Source organism: Rosa chinensis, chromosome 5, assembly GCF_002994745.2.
Source record: "Rosa chinensis cultivar Old Blush chromosome 5, RchiOBHm-V2, whole genome shotgun sequence".
NCBI classification, from domain to species: domain Eukaryota; kingdom Viridiplantae; phylum Streptophyta; class Magnoliopsida; order Rosales; family Rosaceae; genus Rosa; species Rosa chinensis.
The window spans coordinates 24,042,871-24,064,982 of NC_037092.1; the positions used below are offsets into that span (position 1 = coordinate 24,042,871).

At 40.8% G+C, this 22,112-nt stretch overlaps 3 protein-coding genes and 1 pseudogene across 3 annotated transcripts; 2 read left to right on the forward strand and 2 right to left on the reverse strand.

Annotated features, from left to right (window-relative positions):
- The first annotated feature begins 756 nt into the window (after window positions 1–756).
- Window positions 757–2,474, forward strand: LOC112203487 (zinc finger BED domain-containing protein RICESLEEPER 2-like). The gene is made up of 2 exons (XM_024344452.1): window positions 757–1,062; window positions 1,239–2,474. The coding sequence occupies exons 1-2, from the start codon at window positions 757–759 to the stop codon at window positions 2,472–2,474; spliced, it is 1,542 nt and encodes a 513-aa protein (XP_024200220.1).
- Window positions 2,475–11,263: 8,789 nt separating this feature from the next.
- Window positions 11,264–13,042, forward strand: LOC112203489 (F-box/kelch-repeat protein At3g23880). Its single transcript, XM_024344458.2, has 4 exons — window positions 11,264–12,222; window positions 12,299–12,429; window positions 12,553–12,627; window positions 12,786–13,042. Exons 1-4 carry the CDS (start codon window positions 11,264–11,266, stop codon window positions 13,040–13,042), a joined length of 1,422 nt encoding a protein of 473 aa, XP_024200226.2.
- A 257-nt stretch (window positions 13,043–13,299) lies between these two features.
- LOC112168384 (quinone oxidoreductase PIG3) lies at window positions 13,300–15,054 on the reverse strand. The gene is made up of 5 exons (XM_024305507.2): window positions 14,845–15,054; window positions 14,552–14,633; window positions 14,286–14,405; window positions 13,982–14,164; window positions 13,300–13,680 (listed from the first exon to the last, which is right to left on the reverse strand). The coding sequence occupies exons 1-5, from the start codon at window positions 15,028–15,030 to the stop codon at window positions 13,448–13,450; spliced, it is 804 nt and encodes a 267-aa protein (XP_024161275.1). The 5' UTR covers window positions 15,031–15,054; the 3' UTR covers window positions 13,300–13,447.
- Window positions 15,055–15,824: 770 nt separating this feature from the next.
- LOC121049173 lies at window positions 15,825–18,725 on the reverse strand (annotated as a pseudogene).
- Window positions 18,726–22,112: the final 3,387 nt, after the last annotated feature.

Here is a 22,112-nt window from a genome sequence, read left to right on the forward strand (position 1 = left end):
GGTCCCGATCAAGAGGTTTTGGGGAGTACAAACAGGCTGCAGCAGGGGTTTTTTTTTTTCTGGCTAGGACTTGGGTTAGAGCTTCGTGCTGATAACGTGTTGTAAAACAGAAAAAAAATTTGAGAGAGAGAGAGAGAGAGAGTTTGGACACAGAGAATAGAATGTGTGTATTATTCATCTCACCATGAGAAGGCTTATATAGGACTACATGGTGTACACAAAAGGGTAATGCTTAATTACAATCCAATCACTCCTACAATTACAACCTATCAATCACCAATCTATAGGGATAGGCACCTATTACTCAACATCTATTTACATGATTATCCACAAATATTTACAACAATGTCTTCTTTTTCTGGTAGAAACTTGAAAGAGGAACCCATAGTCCCATGCCCAAACGACTTGATCATAATCCCAAAAACTGGGATTTTCCCTATGTTCATTAATACCAGAACTGCGTAATCCCTGAGACTAGGGAAGCCACTTTTGTAAACTAGCCGTTGCTTATATAGTGAGGTCAAATTACATGATTTCCTCTCCTCCCAAGCTTTATAACGGTTAGTTCGAGGGTTAACAATGTCATTTGACCCCAAAACTTTCTGTACAAATACTCTACCCATTCCTTGAATTTTCCTCTCGTCTCCTTTCTCACACAACTCTCTCCCTTCCTTTGCAACTCTTTCAAGTAACTACAAGTTTATCGCTCTCTCTTCGAAGCTTTGTGAGGAATTTTCTTCATTTTTGCTTGAGAATATGGATGATACTGAAATCAGAAACAGCGTGGATGATGTTGAAATGAATGAGTCTGATAATGAATGTGTTGGCCAAGAAAGTCGTATTGGAAGTTCTTATATGCCAACTTTTCAATACTCTCAGCAGAAAATGAGACAAGGTTTGACCAAGTACATTTCTTCAAGTGGGCAAGTTTATTCTTCTGCTCAACATGCTAGATTTGAAAAGTTTATTCAAGAATATGTTCAGTCTGAGTATTCTAGTCTTTGCCTGCACACTATCAAAAGTGATTCCCTGAACTACTTCAATGATATGAAAAGAGCACTGGTATCCGAGCTTTCTGGTTTCAATGGTACGTTTTCTTTCAGTACTAATTTCTGGAGTAGTGCCGATGAACAACTTGTGTTACTGCACATTATATTGACTCTGCTTGGATGTTGCAAAGGAGAATCATTGCTTTTCGTATGCTCGAATATCCTCATAGTGATACTGTTATATTTCAGAGCATAATGGATATATTTAGGGAATATATGATTGATGATAAGGTCTTCAACATTATTTTTGATGATGTTACTGGGAGTGATGCCATCATTGACATGTTTAAAAACACTTTGCAACCTCCTTGTGGAGGTCAATTTTCTTATATGAGATGTTTATGCCATATGGTCAATTCAATGGTGCAAGAAGGCTTGAAATTGATGGAAGCTCATATAGAGAAAATTAGGGGTGCTATTCTTAACATTGCTTCCTCTTCTGCTAGGCAACAAGAATTTTCTGCTTTATGTGAGTCTCGAGGTCTGAAATATAGAGAGCTGAAACCTGATTTCAAGGATCATTGGAACTCTACTTTTCTCATGTTAGCATCTTGTGTCAACTACAATGCTGCAATCAGTGAACTTTACAATGGCAAACATGATGGTAGCAATCTTTTATGTGAAAGTGATTGGGAAATTAGTTTTCTTTTTATGAACTTTCTCAAAGTATTTTGCTCCGTGGCACTCTCAAATTCGAAGGTTTATTTGCCCACATCTTCTGGTGGTCTTTTTATTTTGAGATATATTAGCAAGTGTTTTGACAAACACAGAGGTCATTCAATTCCAAAATTTACAGCAATTTATGAAAAAATGGAGTCGAAATTCAAAAGTTATTGCGAGTGCATGTTACCGAGTTACTGTTTAGCTGCAGCAATGGACCCTAGATTTAACGGACAAGGTCTAGATTTCTTAGTTAAAGACATTTCTGAATACTTGAGCATGCCATTGTTGAATATGGATACAAAAGCTATTGAAGCTAGGTTACATGACCTCTACAAAGGTTATGAATCCAAATTTGCAGAAAAAGAAAAACCCACCTCTGATCGAATCCCAAAACGAAAGAGATTTAATGACGGCGATGAAAGTGCTGTCGAAAAGTTTCTAGAATGGAGGAGACAGAAGGAAATAAAGACCTATGGGCCAACTGAGCTTCATAAATACTTGGGAGTTAACTATACAGCCTATATGACCAATGAAGAGTTTCAGAATTTTGATGTTTTAGCTTGGTGGAAAGACAATGCACTGTCATTTCCTGTGCTTTCAAAAATGGCATGTGATCTACTAACTGTTGCGGTGTCTGCAATAGCACCGGAGTTTGTGTTCAGTAGTACTTCAGGTAACCAGGTCCTGGACTATAAGAGGAGCATGGAACCTTCAGAAATGTTGGACCGCCTTTTCTGCAAGCAGGATCGAGAAGATGCATGACTTCGAGCTCAGAACTGGACGGATGATGACATGGTCAAGTACGATGCAGATCCAGAGCAGTGTTGATTAATGGATGAAGGATTGGGAAGACACATGAGACTGAGCTCAGAACTGGACCAATGATGATATGGTCAGACTAGTTTGCAGATTCAGATAGAAGCATTGATAAGCATCAGCCAATTTTAATTTATAAGATATGAGCAATGTGTTATGCCAAAGCAATATCCTCGGACTGATGCAATGAAGAAGCAGAGACATGAAAGTTAATGGCCACCGATCAGCTTTCTGAAGATCACAAAGTAATCAATATCTCTATTTTGTTATCATAAACATGGTATTTTACTACTTGCCTGTACTTCTCTTTTCTATATAGTAAATCTAGGGGCTATTTGTAATCAGAACTAGTTGTACCAATTTGAAGCAGTAAAAGAAGCAGACATTGTATTGTACCACTATCTTGCATGTACTTCTCTTCTCTATATAGTAACTCTACGAGCTCTTTATTGATTACAACTTTGGCCAATTTCAAGCAGTAAAAGAAACAAACTTCGAATAGAAAGACCATAAGACAGTGACATAACCTTCTTTTTAGTAGTAGGAGAGTAGGAATCGGTGAGATGGTGATAAACCCAAACTGTTGCAATCATGTCCAGCTAACCAAAGAAACTTACAGCAAACTAAGAAGATCAAAGTGAATGGCATAAGTGGAAGATCAAACTTACACCAACATAGAGAAATTTGACCTAAATGGAAAGATGCGATCCATATTAAGTTGGATTCTCTAACGAAGAAGAAGGTTTTTGAGCCAGTGATGCCAACACCTCCTAACATAAAACCTATTAACTAATGGGTCTTCGTTAAAAAGCGTGATGAGAAAAAAAGATGGCAATCTCTCCTTATGGGGCAAGGTTTCTCACAAAACGCCCTGAAATCGACTACGATGAAACATATTCTCTCGTAATGGATGTCATTGCACTCCACTACCTTGTCAGTTTGATAGTTTCCAAATAACTAAACATGCAGCTTACAAATGTGGTCAGCACGTACCTTTATGGGGATCTAGATACGGAATATACATGAAGGTTCATGGTGGACTTCATTTACCCAAATCAAGTGGTTCTTGACCTTGGAGCGCATTTGCAATAAGGTTGAAACGCTCACTAAAGTGACTACTTGATTGGGAAGGGATATGCCCGCGCGTTTTCATAACAAGTTTCAGATTCTATCACGGTTCATGTTGGATATGGTCTTCATTAGAAGCCCGTAAAGAGTTAAGGGAAACCGCTGAATACTTGAAATTTGAGTTTGAGATGAAGGATTTTAGGAGAACATGATTATGTCTCGGTTTGGAACTTGAGCATCGTGTTGATAGATGCTTAGGCATTTTAACAAGGTCAAGCCTTCAAGCACCCCTATGATCGTCCGTAGTCTTGATCTTGAAAAGGTTTTCTTCGTTCAAAGGATGATGACGAAGATGTGCTAAAGGCAAGAGTGCCTTACTTGAGTACAATAGGCGCTTTATTGTACTTAGCTCAATGCACAAGACCGGACATCTCATTTGCCATGAACTTGTTAGCTAAGGTATACCTCTGCGCCAACGCGACGCCATTGGATTGGTGTAAAAGATATCTTTCGATACTAGAGATGTATGACTGATATGGGCTTGTTTTATCCCTATAGAGAGATGATGGATTCGGACCCATCACACACCAGGAACGCCGCCAACACTGGCCTACGTCCTCTATCCTCATCCCAAAACAACATGTGTTTTGAAAGGTTTTGCTGATGTTGGGTATCTCTCTGACCCACACAAAAGTCTTCCCAAACTGGTTAAGTGTTCACGATGGGTAAAGACCGTGATATCTTGGAGGTCTACAGAAATAGACCCTAGTCGCTATATCTTCGAACAATGCAGAGATTATTACTCTTCACAAAGTGGTTCGTGAATGTATATGGATTGGATCCATAATTACGCATGTTCGAACAATTGTGGTTTGAAGTCTACCACATATGAGCCTAGGAGCATATAGGATAATGTTGCTTGTTTTGAACAAATGAAGTAAGGCTACATCAAAAGCGACATCACCAAGGATAATCAGCAACAACAAACTCTCCTCAAGATCAAAGTGAACTAGGTTCAATCTGAAGATAGTGTGGCAGACTTGCTCATTAAGTCATTGCCTTAATTCCACTTTCGAGACGGGAACTGATGTTTTGTTTGGCTGACCGCCTATTATGGCGATGGGGTAGACCATCGGATGTCGGCACGGTGACGGGGATGGTCAAATTATGTGGTCGAGGATGTCATCACCTGGATCTTTTGTCGGGGATGGAGAGATCTAAGATGGAGGCAATGGAGGGCGTGCTGATTCCAGGTGTGAGACCATCGGAGGTGCAACAAGAAGCAGCGGCGGTACCGGTTCTCTGCTTCGGCGCTTGGTCCTACCTTAATTGGGTGCCCATATCAGATTTCTGGGTGCCCAGTATAAGGTTATAGGCTTGGGAGTTGGGCTGGCTTTGGGCCCGCGACAGAGCCCAGTGGTTGGGCTTGATTTCTCCACATATTTGGATTTGGGACCCAGGCAATGGTTTGGGTACTTGCTTGCTCAAATGTGTTCTTATAATTTCGGGTGTGTTGTGCTTACGTACAGGCAGATTCCTCATTGCTATATTCTACAAAAGATCTCGGTATAATCATGCTATGAGTACCACAATTGCGTGTCTGGCGAGCAGTGTTAATTGTGTTGGGACAAACATAGTCTTGAGTCATCCACCGATCTCTTGCATGCCCGAGTTACAGATTATGATGATTTGGTCTCCAAACCTCAAGGTCATGGCAATGGTCTCATTGTTGGTAATTTTTTTGAGGAGGCTGAGAATTTATCTTCAGTTTTCTGTTAGTTTCTCTATAAGTGATCCAGAGCAGTATTTTATTGTACATGAACTACATGTTGGTATAGTACACCTTCTGGTTTGTTCTAGCTTTGCTCTAGCTTCAAGCCGTTTGTGGCTTGTGTCTGCTCCCAATTGGGATGTCATTCTAAACGATTGTAATCGTTAAAAGTTTCAATGAATTCACTTTGAAAAAAAATAAAAAAAGGGAAGCAATAAAGCTTCTAATATCTAGAGGGGCATACCCACTCCAATGTGGGCAATTGTATTGCCCTATATTATATACATATCCAGAGCTCCGCTTTGAAATTAAAGTGCGCATTTAGATTTTATGGTCACTTTTTGGTCGCATATCCACATCTCGACCATTCACTTTTTAGGTACTAATATATAGATTATCTCTGCAAATTTTCAGCCAAATTGATGATCATTAAGGCATTGATAACTGCCTTAAAGCTAGTACGGTTCAGGTTGGACAGATTCAGTTCGTCCATTAGTTTAAGTGAGTTAGATACCTTAACAATCATCAATTTGGCTGAAAATTTGCAGAGATGATCTATACATTAGTACCTAAAAACTGAACGGTCGTAATGTGGATATATGACTGAAAAGTGACCAAAACTCTAAATGCGCACTTTAATTTCAAAGCGGAGCTCCACTATGAATAGGATATATATATATATATATATATATATATATATTCAATTCCATTTAGCAGCTCTTTCTGACATTTATTGAATTTGTACTATTATGCTATTTACTGAATTTGTAATAAAGTCACATTTCTCTAAACAAATATGCATCCTCTTTATAATTTAATAACTAAGATTAAATTTAAAAATAAAGAAAGAATTTGAAGAGAGAAGAGAGATGAGTGTAGAAAATTCAAAAAATGATTCTTTATAATTTTAAAGTTTGTATAAATTAAAAAAGATGATTTTTCTACGGAAAGTTGTGTTATGTGTAATGATATTTTTTTATGATAGAGTAACTTTTTTGTTATGTCACAGCTTTGTTAAAGCAAATAGAGTAGTTAATTGTGCATTCTTTGCTAACTGGTGCTTGTTAGAATACATAGATTTAGTAAAGACTCGAAGCTCATCCCACCCTTATATATGTCAGTGAGATTCGTACCCATGACCTTTATAATGTTGGAATTATAACTTACCAACGGGTCACAACTCCTGTTATTATTTCAAGACGTTCTTTTGATGCTTATTGTAATCTGGGGTTCCGGCTTTACGTTCCCCCCCTGTACTCTGCAGTTTCATTAATCAAGGCTTGAGAGTGGCCGCACTAGCCCAATTTTTTATTTTTATTTTTAAAAAAGATTCTTTATCTGTCCTTTGTCTCTAAAATTCAAAAAAGAGTTACATTTTTTTTATTGAAAAGAAGTCTGTCTTCATTAAAGAATTTAAAGTTTAGCAAATAGTACAATAATTAATACAAGACCGTCAGAAAGACCCTAAAATCTAATTGAAGCCCAAGTACAAGAGTAAACTCCAAATAGTTGAAAAAAGGTAAAAAGTTGCACCTAATATTTCCTTATCTTAATTTACAATAAATAAATAAAGTGGAGTGAAATCCACACTTCCCATTTTACAATTCATATTCCCTTTTTTTCCCGTATAAGGAGACAAAATTCAAGTCACTAAGGACAAAATTTAGATTACTCAAAAAAGAAACATGGAATGTGAATTGTAAAATAAGAAGTATAGATTTCACTCCCCTAAATATATTCTTTCCTAGTTTTTTTTTTTAATCAAACCCGAACCCAAAGGGCGGGTGACAATATATTCATCTAAAGCCAGAATAGGCAGTTACATACCCTTCCGCTGCCATCTACAGACAGACAAGAAAGTAGTGGTAGTACCCACAGTGGTACATAGAAATAGACTTACCCATTAGACATTCATGAACGTAGATATAGCGGATATCCTCTTTTGGTACTACTCCAGAGGTGCTAGAGAAACATAGAGTGCGCGTAAATGTTTAACTTCCTAAAACAAGGAATTATTGTAATTAGACTAACTAAAAACAAAAAGATGGGCTTAGGGCAAAAACTCTAGCCCAAAATACTACAGTCCAAGTAGCCCAAGAAGAAGGCGCACCCAAGGCCTATCAAGCTTGGCTTAGCGCGCGCAGCTCCAGCCATCACCTCCAGACCACCAAACTTCCAGCGCAGCTCCTCCCGTAGTTTAGTTTCTAGTGATACCATTATATTAATATCCACATTTTTGGAATAATACCTAAATAGTTTTTTTTTTTAGAAAAAAAATTGCATAACACTAAGAATTTTTGTTGTAAACAGATATAAATACATTGGAACAATCACTGTACGTGGTTCTTCCTCTACTCTAACTTGAAAGGAAACAAAAGCGCGATCCTAACTACAATGTCTGCTGCTTGAATACATTTTCCAAAGGCAATATGTATGCATAACTATAGAGAAGAAGTAAAATAAGTTGCTTGCTTCCTTTATCACTGCACTTTCCACTGCACAAAATAGGTTTCACATATATATAACTCACCCTAAGCATAAAAAAAAAAAAAAAAAAAAAAGAAGAAGAAGAAACTCACCCTAAGCATCCATCGACAATAAATTCTTCATCAATTGAACTCGAACGTACAAAAATAACATGCTCAATTAACTCTGCAGTTTTGTACCACCTCCGCAATCCTAACTAAACTCCGAATAGTTGAAAAGGGTAAAAATTTACATAAAAATCTTCCATGTCTTAATTTACAAGAAATAAATATATTCTTTCCTAATTTAAGTTTCCAGTGATATACTATTAGATTAAGGTATATATAGCCGTATAGTGCTTTATAAATACTAACAGCCCTCCACTTCTATATTCAATTCACATTGACTTTTTTTATTAAGAAAAACATTGGTGTAAAGGAAGATCTTTTTGTAGTTTACTATACGTGGTCAAGTCAGGTACGATCCTATAATCCATTACATGACAGAGTTATTTTTCAGAAATCTGTTTCCATCAAAAGAAATATTAAGGTTTTGAATGTTTTGGTGCATATATATTTTGATCAGTATATTCTTCTTAGGGTTTATATGTTGGTATTTCGATCAGTATATTCTCGCTTAGGGTTTATATATCGTATGCACGGTGTGTGTGTGTGTCTGTGGATGGGGTTTCAAATATCAAAGACATGCTAAATAAGAATTTTCTTTATGATATATAATTCCTTAATTTATCTAGTAAATAAATAAATAAATTCCGTTAGCTCGTTTTCTTAGCTGAATTTGTGATTCTCTCTCAAAAAATATATATATATATATATACATATATATATATATACACACACACACACAATATCTTTTTGTTTTGATTTGATATTGGTACGTAAAGCCGAAAAAAAAACACGACACACACAACTTTTTAATTTCTTGCATCAAGTCTTGCTGAAATTTAATAAATATATATAAAAAAAAATTATGAGTTTTGCTTGCTATGTTTTATCTTTCCACGTCTTACAGGAGGTTTGCCTTTTGACAGGAATATGGGTTGTAACAGTTCGAAGTACTCTTCAGAGCAAGATAATGCAATGGACTCAAAGAGAAAGGGGACAACCATTGTTGCATGTTTTATTGAGGAAGGCATCGTGTTTGCCGTTGATTCCAGGTCCTCAAATGAAGGGTCTCAAGGGATCAGGGAACGTAATAAAGAATATAAGCCTAAAAGTAAACAATAACTCTTCCATGCATGCATGTTTTGGATATTAACAATGAGTTTACCTATCAATTCTTTTATTTAATATTTCATATTTTCAGTCAGAGACGATACGGATAAAGTGTTTCGTATGTCTTCCAACATAGTTGCCGTAATGGCAGGAGAAGCTCGAGCTGGCAGAGAGATGTGCAACTCGGTGAAACGTAAATGCTCACGATTTTTAAAATCCAACGGCGTGCTTTCAGTTTCATTTGTATACAAAGAGATGATTAAATATTTAGAAGATCTCGATGACGAGAATAAAGAATTTGGGACCATCATTGCTGGATGGGATGAAACAGAGGTAATGAATATCGTCTCACTTAGAACTTCTCATTTATTCATATTCATGAAATAGATCACTTAGCTAAGCTTCTGTAACTTTGTTTGGTACTTTGGTTGCAGGGTTTTCAAGTTTGTCGTATTTTCATATCTGACAACCAAATTGTGAAAAACAGAAATTGTCGCTATGCGTCACTCGGATCTGGTCAACAATATGCTAATGATGTTATGGCACCTTGGTATGTGCTTCTTCACACCCTTGTGCACTCGTTATTAATTAATTAATTAATTTATTTTACATAAGTATAACAACTGCATAATTTGAGTTTCACATACTCGATTAACATGCATGATCTGCTAGGTATTCCTATAACATGACCGTTGAAGATGCAGCTGAGTTGGTCCTAAAGTCTTTATTTTTTGCAACCTTGTACGATAAGTACACTGGCGGAACTTTAAATGGTAACATTTCAACCTCTAAATCTATCTTCTCATTTTAGCTGTTAAGAAATTAAAGATATCAATTATTTGTTCCCATGTAAAACTTTCTATTTAATCCTCACTAACACTGTGGAGATCACGGGTTCAAATCTCACTGATATCAGGGATGGGGTGGGTGGGGAGTTACATTGTCGTCCATAATAAAAAAATATAAAATAAAATAAAATAAAAACTTTCTATATAATTCTCACTTATCTTTTATGTTTCAATCCAGTTTATCACTTGGACAAAAAGGATTATCATAAGAAATCTAGTCATAGTTCTTTGGAAGCGTATTGTAAATTTTACGACCTTTGCAATGAGAAAGATACACTTTTTTTGGTTTGTTCTTCGACGCATCAGCCTTTTACTGCCGATGATCTCATGACTTCCTTCTTCAGGTACATATAAATTAACATTTTCCCTCTTTAATGTAATCGAGGAAAAAAAAAACATTTTCCTCTTTGCATATATTAATATATGATTAATTTACTTCACAGTAATTATCGGTTACAATTTTGACAGAAAATATGGAATAATGGCGATGTCAGGCCATCGTGTAGGCCATTATGTATCAAAGAAATTGAAGGAAGGCGTCGCCCTCTTCTTCCATCGTCTTGTGTTCGGAGAGTGTGAAGCTTCAGAAGTATATAACAAAATTATGGCGGAAAATGGTCATAAATCACGTCCTTGTGACTTATCTATTCCCCAGATATATAAGATGTTCGACTACCGAGTGGAGTTGAATACTAAAGTCGATGCTCGAGAGGTAAAGGTGCCAGTTTATGTGAGTCGGAGCTCAAAGGAATTGTTGCTCGGAATGTCGTCAGAGTTGAAAGTATAACTAGAGGGATCTCATAGAGAATCAACTTGCATGCGGGACAGTTATGAACTTATCGAAGATAAAATGCGCTTAGCCTTGCCATTTAAAATTTTGATACTACTTTTTTCCTTTCGTTATTTTAAGAGAGAATTTGTATAGTTCTAATTTTAAGAGCTAGCTTCAGTTGGTTGGAGCGTACATTCAATCATTACATTGTTCAAGTTTAATTTAAGGATAAATTTCTTCTATGGTATCGATCTGAGGTATAGTCAATTGAACACTTTGATATTTAGTCTTCAAAAGAGGACAATTTGATACCTAAACTAGGCTACGTTTGATATTTTGGTACTTCTATTAATTTTTTCTGTTAAATATAAGGATACAATTGACATTTAGAATATATGTACAATCAAAGATGGTACGGTCATGATGATGGAGTGGTGGTGATAGGCCTACCCTTAAAAAAATTTCTAATCCTAATCCTAATATGTTTAGATATAGATCCTACCTTCAATTAGGATTAGAAGAAAATTCTAGTTAAGATATACTGTGCTTATTGATGCAGCACTCAATCTAAACGCATGGGTTGTCGGAGAGGAGCACAAATGGAGAAGCCAATGCATGGATCAGCAATCGTGCCTTACCTTCCACTCGATGTAATCGCCGAAATACTTGCAAAACTTTCTGTCAAATCCTTGTTGCAATTTAGAGTTGTGTGCAAGTCATGGTGCTCCTTAATCTCAAGTCATCAATTTGTCAAAAAGTATTTGTCACAAGTCACCACCAGTCCTTCAAGACTAAGCATGAATCCTTTTGGCTTGGTTAACGACTTGACTTTCTACCATCTTCATGATTCCATAGTAGTCTGTGAAAGTTCAATCGATTTCCGGATCGAAGAATCTGAGTACTGTGTCATGGGTTCTTGTGACGGTTTAGTATGTGTAAAAGAATGTCACCATGGTATGATCTTCCTCTGGAATCCAAGAACAAGATGCGCCAAAATATTACCTTGTACTTCCGAAGTACATGGGAAAGTGTATGAACTTGGATGGAAGTATGGATTCGGTCACGACTGCAATAGTGACGACTACAAGGTGCTAACATTGAGTCCTGAAGAAAATACTCTTCATAAGATGGAGTACTTTAGTTATAAATCCATGATGTACACATTAGGAACAGACTCTTGGAGGAGGATTCGGGATTCACCACTTGGTTGTGTGTTTGTCGACAAGTCTGCTACTTTTGTTAGTGGAGCTCTACACTGGATGGCGGATCAAGAACCAAGTCTTACTAGGGTAATTATTTCTCTTGATTTAACAAGTGAGACATACATAGAAGTGCCACAACCTGATTATGAGTATTCTTCTGAACTTGCTGAAGTGGGGGCTTCAAGAGGATGCTTATGCTTGCTTGCTTACGACAATGATGAATATTATGATATTTGGGTGATGAATGAATATGGGGTGCGAGAGTCTTGGACCAAATCGATCAAAATCCCATTTATGTGGGAATTTCTTGGCTGCTTAAAACCGCTGACATGGTATGTGTTTGGCAGCTCTGGCTCGGCATTTCCCACATGCGTCATCTGCTTTACATATGGAGGCTGAAGCATGCAGGGCTGGGCTCTTATTGGCGATTCATCAGGACATGACCGTTATTGATGTTGAGAGCGATTGCTCCCTTGTTGTTACTGCTCTGCAGCGTGATGTGCAAGATAGATCTGAAATTGGGCGTATTATCGATGATTGTAAGTCATATTTGACATCTTTTCACTCAATTCAGGTTAGTCACATCTTCCGTGAAGCAAACGGTGTAGCCAACAGGTTAGCGCACCTTGCTAGTTTTAATTACATTTCTGATGTGTGGTTAGATGAAACTCCTGTTATTATTCGGGATGTTCTCTATGAGGATGTTTGTAATATTTCTAATGTTGCACGGGGTTCAGGTTTTATGTCCCCCCCGTTGCAAAGTATTATTTCAATAAATGGAACCGGGCGTGGGGCTGAGTCTCCCAGCTAGGCTGGGTTCCAAACCCCTTTCAAAAAAAAAAAAAAAAACCGCTGACATGGTTTATCGAGAACGGGGAAATTATATTGAGTATAGGTGGGAATGTGGCTTCCTACAATGCAAACAGAAACTCAGTTAGGTATCTTTCAACTAAAAATGATGATTATTTATATCGGACCCCTGAATATGCCTTTTATGTAGAGAGCCTAGTCTCACCCAATGCCTACAGTGGAGACAACGAGATTAGTCATCTCAATATCAATATCGTACAAGAAAAAAGAGTGGTGATAAATGCATGTGGAGCAACAGAAAACGGCTTCACTTCAATCACTTGGCAGCTCCAGGATGCATGATTCAGCAGTACTGCTAAGCCAGGAAGGCTAGTGGTTGAACTGAACTAATGTGTCAGGCTTAGCGGGGGTATAATCCATATCACAACTGGACGATGATGATGGCAGGCAGCAAGTTTCGTGGTACCAGCCACATAAACCAAGGAATACGCAGCAAATTTCATGATGATGATGATAAACCAATACATCAATGCATACAATAAAGATTCCTAATTCTCAACAGTCAGGAAAGGGATAAAAGAAGTCTTGCTCAGTATACGCAGCTAATTTGTTCAAACATAAAATTTGCTAATGTACTTGGTCTAAATCTTGCTCATGAAAGTCTTTGCAATTTACTAACTGCAATTAGATTCCTGCAATTGAAGTCGCCCATTTAAATCATCCCCAAGTTTTTCCAACTTCTCCTCTTTAACTCTGTTCTATCCTTGAATTCTCAAATCTGTCATTAGGAATAAGCAGGATCTTTCCAAAATGCTTGCCACTCTCCATGAGCCGGTGAGCCTCTGCTGCTTTAGCGAATGGAAAACGATGATGCACAACAGGTTTTACCTTACCAACTTCTATTAACGGCCACACATGCTTCTGTACCTCCTCGACAACTTTTGCTCTCTCTTCTAGCTTTCTAAACCGAAAGCCAGCCACTGCATGCATAGCCACCATATGAGATAAATTTTAACTAATACTGAGAGAAATCAGAAAGTGTTTTTCTGATTTGGGGGAATTTTAGCACTACCCTTTTGACAAGTAAATGTAATGAATGTTTTTTTTTTTTTTTTGGAAAAAGAATAGTAGGTTCAATTTCGGTTTTGGTATTATTAATGAAGAAGGTAACTCAACAAATAATTGCAAAACTAGATGTCCGATTTCATGATAAACTAGCAGAGTTCACTAAATTTACAGGAAAAAAAAAAAACTCTAACCAAGTATATTCTAGTCCAGTACCTCCTATGTTCAAGTTCGCCTGAAGCTCAGAATTCACTTTTTTTGGCTGTGGAGTGCTAGCACGAGTATCTTTTGGTAGCATCCAACAACCATTGATCTTAATAACTGTCCCACCTTGCTTAACACAGGCATGGTTCCATGGCATATATTCAATCGGGAGGCTACTCAAGACGACATCAACACCTGCCATTAGGCATACATCAATATGATTTCTCATCCACAACAGTAAATAAAACCAACAATAGAAGGCATAGTATCGTTCTTATTGAGGTTATTACTGAGATGTTGATAAAAGAAAACAAACCTTTGTTGGCATCTGTTTCTCTATTTACCCTTTCAATAAAGTCATCTTCCTTGTCCTTGTAATTGAAACTGATGCATGCATCAGCTCCAAGTGTCTTACAGAACTCTAACTTGTCACTACCTGATTGTCATGATTCATATCCTTGAGTATGTGTATGAAAAATAATTTTGAGCTAGCTGATTCGTAAATGAAAAACTTAGAATTACCTGCTGTGATGAAAAATAATTTTGAGCTAGCTGATTCGTAAATGAAAAACTTAGAATTACCTGCTGTGACAATCACCTTTACACCCCGGGCTTTTGCTAACTGTACTGCAAATGAACCAATTCCCCCGGATCCCCCATGAACCTGAAATTTGACAGTAGTTCAGGGATATATGAAAGCTTATCATAAATAAGAAGAGTCGTACTATGGAGAAGATTTACCATCGTAAACAGTCAGAGAGATATATTTATTTAATCCCTTTTTGGGTGAATGATGCTTTAATTTGTCATAACTTAATTAGCAAAAGTATAAATATTCCAAATCACTTCAGATTGGTGGACTTGGGGGAAGTTACCAATATAGTTTCACCGGCAATTAGCCGACTGTTCCTACCAGCGGGTAACCAATATTCAAAACATAGCTTGTTTTCCATAAAAAGTGCGGCCCAAACACTACAAGCCACTTGAGGGAAACTAGCAGCCTCCTCCATAGAAATACTTTTGGGGATAGGAAATACCAATCCTTCTTGAACAGCTACCATCTCAGCGTATCCTCCTCCACTCAGAACAGCACACACCTAGATAACAAAATTGGTACAGTTAAAGTATTTGACATGCATTATAAATGCTCCAATTCTTGGCAATCCTTGGTGGGAAGAGAGCTCAAAGAGAGCTGGCACTAACACCCTACAGAATGCTCACCACACCCATAAATCAATTTTCATTTTTGTCATGGGGCTCATTCATGAAGTTCTATAGCATTAGCATATAAAATTATAATGATATATATAAATATATGAGACCATCAAACAAGAAGTTCGATTCTAATAAATATGAGCTCAGCCAAGTGCAGCCACAAGAAGCAAGAAAGTTTTTTTTGTTTTTTGGATGAAATGAGTGCTAGAATAGGAACAATAACCTCCCTAACACTCCAATTATTAATCCAAAATGAGTTGAATGACAAAGGAGGGGGGCCTAACCAAAACATCTGGATGCAACAAGCATAAACTAACAAGTTAACGAAATCTAAACTGCTGAAGACCTAAAATATCACTCTAAATTCCCGTGATTTTCCGAACAAAAGAAATATATATATATATTTTAGGAGAGAAGTAGAAAGCTAAAAGCAGGTCAGGTCTATAAAGTACGGTCAGAAGTTTCAAGTCATATGAGAACATAGTCACTCCTTGCTCGAAGCTCCAATTGGTGTTATAGTGTTAAACAGCACCTTGTGTCAATGACAGCACCAGATTCCGATACACCTGACTAAATGTCCTGTGCTGCTATGAATTATGATGCTGGGCTTAAGTGGGTTGGTATGATCATCTCATCATGTTCTCTCACCAATAGTCTCCACATGAACACTCTCCACCCTTGAAATGGTGAAACCGGCTATTATCTCTGACAGTTATCTCTCTTCCGACAATCTTGGATATAAGTTTTGTTGCTGTATGACAATCCATACATACCCGAAGGTTTTTTGTTACTCGGTCCCAGCAGGAGTGGTAATGATGCCAAATGCTATGGCAAGCCTCTCACTGTGGTGACACAACAGGTACTTCTTTTGCTCCTCTTCAACATCTTGGAGCACCTCATTTGTGTTTGGCACATACCCTTCTCGCTCCTTCTGCTCCAAGAGAACTTCCAGAGCCTTGATTATCTCAATATAATATGGGTGGGGTTCATCTCCCGCTACAAAAGCATGAACATTGTTTTTAACTTCAATCCAGCTGCAGGCTGGCTTCATGCCCTTATCTCCTATCGAGATTCTCATTTCTGCTACTTCTCTTCATTTCTTAGCAGCAGAATATATGTTTGACAAAAGCACAAAAGCCATGAAAGCAACATAAGTAGGCTTTAGTGCTGTTTGGCTCCAAAACCAGTTGGCTACAAACAGTCTCTTTTGAGCGAGTGGTTGCGCAGGCGTGCCAGCACCGCCGGGTGCAGTCGTTGGGGTAGTCCCGTAACCTGACTTCTTCTTCAAGCGCTGTGGACGAGGAGAGCACCAACCTCGTCACAGGGTTCTTTTCTTGCCTTTCGGGAAAGGACTTTCGCCTTACGGATAAGGACTTTGGTTGTGGTTTCTTCGCGTTCACCGAATCGATACTTAGTGTTGTAGACTAAGCAGAGCAATCACTAGGAAGTTGAGAGAAGCACGGGTTTGCTAAAGCGTGACTTTAGCTTCGCTGGGTTGCGAGGGCGTTACCCTTGCTTCGCTGGAAGTAACAGTGGCGGTTGTGCTAGCAGTCGGCTCGCGAGGAGACTAGGACTGGCGGGCGATCACCGGGTTTCAACAAGGTTGAAGGTTTGCTCCGGGGAGGCTTTGTAATCGCTGGGATTGATTGATTCGAGAGAGGTCCTTTATCTCACCGCTTAACCCTGTATTTATATCCTAGTGTTTTCGACTGCTCCTTGCCCTGGAAGGATTCTTAATTGAAGTTTCCTGTTTAGTCTCTACTACTCGATTCCAATAAGATTTCGTCTCCTTACGAAACACGGGATGAGCGAAAATATAAACCAAACCCGCATAGCCTTATTTTTAGGCCGCAGGTATCGGCCCGCTGGCTCGAACCCACTAAAGGATTTTGCCAAAATTGCTTTTGGGCTCAAACATTGCCCCCCAGGCCGCGAAATCAGGCCCATTGGGACGCAACTGATTGAAGGGGACTTAGAAAGACGTGCCGGTCGCTTGAAACGATGCCATTAATGAAGGTCGCGTCCTTCCGTTTGTGAAACGCTTTCTGTCGCATCGTTTCCCTCACAAAATCCTTTATTTAAACTCACAGCCGCAACCTTGTCACATCAGAAGCCCCTCCAATCTCTTAAACCCAGAAAAACCCATTTCTGCCCGCATCTTCTTTGCAAACGTTCCAGAAATGGCTCCCCCTAAGAAAATCATCATTGATCAGGAAGAAGAATTAAATGAAACGGCTGCTCAGACTTGGGGCACTAGCATCGGTGCTCGCATTCATCTAGAAACCTCTATTCACCGACCCCTACTCCTTCGTTTCTCCGACCATCACACCGGGTTGGGCCCAGCACCGCGAGGCGTTATCCCGGACGACGCCATCGCCTTATACGGTCTTCCTATTCGCCGGCCCATTCCAGTCCTCCGAAGGACTCCTGGAGACTTCAGCGGTTGGGGTGCCCAAAACCACCGGGCCAAGATAGGGAATTGGCCATCCTCCATTAGTGCACATGAGAATTCTTGGTATCGCGAGACGCGGGCACGAGATCTAGGTCGCTGGAATGCAGCAGGCATCACCCACACTATTGATTTGTGTTTCCATCTTCCTCGCGGTGGTAATCGCTCGCCACTCGCTGCCTTCCTCTGTTTCTGGAATACCGCCACCAACACATTTGACTTTAGACTTGGTCAAATGAGCATCACTCTATTGGATATCCTCGCCATCACTGGCCTGCCCATTGATGGCGAACCTTATGTGCATGGTCAATTTGACTCTGCCAACTTTACTTTGACCATGGCCTAGCAAGGTCGCAGCGCCCATAGTGGTTCTTACCCGAGATGGTTGGCATATTACAGCCGGGAACACAATGCGACCGGAGGAATCGCTTTCCTTGAGTATTGGCTTTGCAAGTTCATATTCTGCACCTCCTCCTGTAAGCCCACTGGCACTTGGACCTCCTTAGCAACGGCCCTCTACAACGGCCGCAACATCGGGCTCGAACAACCGGTATTGGGGGCCCTCTATCGCATGCTGTACCAAGCGACGATGCATCCCTTTGAGACCAACATTTCCGGCCCTTTCTGGATTTTGGATTTCTGGATCCAGACATACTTTCAATTCTTCCGCCGCGAAGATATCCCGCTACTTCCACCGGCCGATCAACTGTTAGGTCGATGGTTTTGCCGCGAGGACAAGTACTCATCTCCCCCTTATTCCGAGTGTTTCTCTTATCTGTATTTGTTAGATGAGATGCCGTACTGTGATATAATTCTGGGTAGAAGATTCCCCTCTGTGCTCGAATATGGTTTTCTTCCTGGCGATCCTCGCTATCCCAACCTCGCTTGCCTGGCTTTTCGCCGCGCAGTCTCCTGTTCGGACATCTGGATCGCTGCCGAAGAACTCAGCTATGAGCTCTATGCTCCCAATCATTTTGCCCGCCAATTCGGCCTTGTCCAATTGGTACCAGTCCCTCTGTACGATGCCTGGAACTACAACACTTCCTGGCGAAGATTCGGGCCCCCCTCAGGATCCCCGCCGGCACAGAGCATGCTCGCGCTAGTCGAGCTCCCTGATTGGGCCCAGACCATCGACGCTGTGGACGGAACTGAAGAAGGATATGAGATTTGGTGGAAAGAAGTTTCCGTCAATTGTTGGACCCAACCAGATGACGAACTCTTCGCTACCCTCTTTGGTGAGCTTAGGAATCCATATCCTGTCGATATTGAAATGCTCGATTGTTTCTCTGAAGACACTACCAGGCCCCGGCTCCTTCAAGTGGTCTGACCTGTGCGAGCTCCTCACCCGGCCCAGGCTGGCATCATAATTCGTGAACCTCCTCCAGAAGTGAGTACCGTAATTTTAACCTCTGCTAATTCCCTCATTGTTTACCCCTTTTAATAATACTTGTTTGTGCTAGGGGAGTGCGTCGCGCCCTGGCCACCGCACAACCAGTGCTTCCCCGGCCGCCGGCCAATCTGGAAAACAGAAGGCAGTACTCGCTGAATCTGCAGCCGAAGACTCTTCTTTTTCTGATGACGACGATCCACAAACCGTAAGAACCCTCTATCTTTAGGATCATACTCTATGAGTTAAATTCTAACCTCTTGTTTTTGACAGGTCGCGGCCGCTATAGCTCGCAAGCGCAGTCGCTCGGACACTCACGCTGACCCCTGGGAAGGAGACGAACCACTGGCTGACCGATTGGTAAGAAGCAAGGAGCTCATACTAGAGATTATCTATACCTCTGTCCATACTTCATAATCTTTTCCTTCACAGGTTCGTCGCAGGCCATCTGAACATGCTGGGGAAGGCTCTTCAGCTGCTAGTCAAGGAACAACTGCTTCACAAGCACCAGCACCCGTGGGCCCTGAAAATCTTCCCCCTTCCATCAGCACCGTTGGCGATTCAGCCTCTATTCCTATGCAGATCATAGAGGACAGTTCACCTGAACCGGAAGAAAATGCACCCTTTCCGGATGCACCACCTGAGGATCCGATCGCTGCACAACCGTCAACGCATGTATCGCCTAATCCCAATCCTGGTGAGGCAGTTCAAGAGCCCGCACCTGTAAGTATCTCAGACGAAGCTCCTATCACAGAGGTACTCTAAGTCCAAAATTAATGCCTCAGCTCTTGTTCATCTTTGTATATCTGACAATCCTTCTCCATTACAGAGTAACGTCCCTGCTGATGAGGTCGATGTCGCTAACCCTGCCGAACCCGCTGGTGAGGGCATGGTGGCTGAAGAACCTGCCCCCCAGGTTCCAGAAGTAGGCGCTGATATGAATGCAGCACCGGAACCGACCGCGGCCCGCATTGTCGAACCTCAGGAAGTCCCTGCCGCTGCTGCTGATGATGCTGATGTTATTGCCAACGTTCCTCCTCCCGAGCCTCCTAATAGGCTGGAAAGGCTCGTTCGTGTACTCTAAGTGGCTCCCCTAGGAGTCACAGATGAAGCGAGGGACAGTCTGCAGCGACTTCTGGGTCTTGACATTTTACTGCCGGGCGCACCTGCCAAAGCTCAAGAATATCTGATGGTGCTTCGCCGCGAATGAACTATAACTGAAGCTGAATTCGTTGAGATATATGAGCTCTTGCAAAACCTCCCTGCGCGGATTAACGAGAGAACAACCGCGACCGCGCAGGTCAGGCAGGTCCAGGCTCACTATCGCGGCCTTGTACACCAAATGGAAGCATCTCGCGACTCCTTAGGCGATCGAGCTATTCGCTTCAGGGACCTACGGATCTCGCAGAACCACCTTCGAACCCACATTCAGGATCTCCAAGCCCAACTGATTGAAGCACAGGCCCAGTTAGTTGCGGTGACGGCCCAACTTGAGCAAGAAGAACCTCAAATAGAGCAGCCCTTAGCAGCCTTCGAAGCAATGTCTCAGAACTTAGCTCAGGCACGTGAAGCAGTCCGACAAGAAGAGCGAGTTGCTGCTGACGCTAGCTTTCGTTTAGATGAACATTTGCTTCGCCTGACCCATGCGGGTCGTAAACTTTTAGGCCTCTTAATTCAGGCCCATTTTGCTTTGTATGGAGAAAATTAATATTTAAGACTTAGCCCGCTTTGTTCGGCCCAAATATCACTTTAGACTCTGACAATTAATGAAAAGCAAAACCGTTGGAAAGATAATTCCAATCTGGGCGGTTACTTCCTCGGAGACTGTCCTGCTTCCCACGCGTTTTCAATATCTTCCATTTCCGAGATCATAGCATTTAACTGCATTGATTCTTTCATTGATGGCGTTGAAAATGCCTCAACTGCTTATCGCGTGGTACACAATTGGTCCTATAAATACTAGTATCCAGGGCAAAGCGATAACCAAACCACCATGTCTCTCCCAAAGATAACCTCGCAAGACCTGTTGCTCATTCTGCAGTTTCTGAGATCTTCCCACCATGATTTCATTCTCAGCCACAAATTTTAGGCTTCATGGCTTAATCTCAGGACCTGGGTAGGCCTCATGGCCTAATCTCAGGTCCAGTGGCATGTCTTTGGTTTATGAAAATCTGGATGAGCTTGCCAGTCTCATTTAAACCGAAGAACATGCCACGCTCCTAACGCGGCAGAACAACATTCTGAGGAGTCCAACTTTTCAGACTGTCCGCGAGGAGCAAGCGGAGGAAGGGCGGAAGACCACTCTGAGGTCTACTGTTCTGCCTCCGCGGTCTACCTCTGGGGCCTGGGTACGCACTTTCTGTTTTACCCCAGGAGGTAGATGTGGTTGTGAGTCGCGCTCGCTCTGGTCCCCAACTCCTGCCTGGAGGAAAGGCCCAAGGAAGTGGTATGAAGGGCTAGTCCCTTCCCTTTTCCTCCAGTACCGATGACAGTAGTGGCGACTCATATCCGAGGAGGATCTGAGTGAAGAGAAGAGAGGAAGAATGCTCTAAGGTTTGCCGCGCCTAGATCCTTCTCCCCGTAACCACAAACAGTACTTTTAAACCTTTAGGCTCCTGTCAAAGCCGCCTTTGTAATTGTATGAGAAATTGTATTACTCTATTCTGTTGTATGCTTCTGGCTGCAAAGCCACTTTATGAGTAAACATCTTGCTTTAACCAGAAATCTGCAAAAATTTGTTAGTCTAAAACCAAGCCTCTTGTATAGGCTCTCGCATCTATTCTTCACACGCTTTGTCAAGATAGTGAATAAAAACAAAGTAACTGAGATAACTTGGATTATGAGTATAAACAAAGCCTCTTGTATCGGCTGTTACAAAATAGAGCCTCGAAAAGGCCCAACTAGATATAGAGTTGCCCCCCAATGTTCAGCGGGGAGCAGATACAAAAACAATAGGCCACAGAGAGAAGGCCGAATAAGCATAGAGAAATGATGTGAGCCGACACCTCCCTCATCGTCCTGAGCGAGCAGACTGCCAATGGAAGCCTCGGCTGCTGAAATGTACAGCTTTAATGGGATCCCGGTCCTAGGTG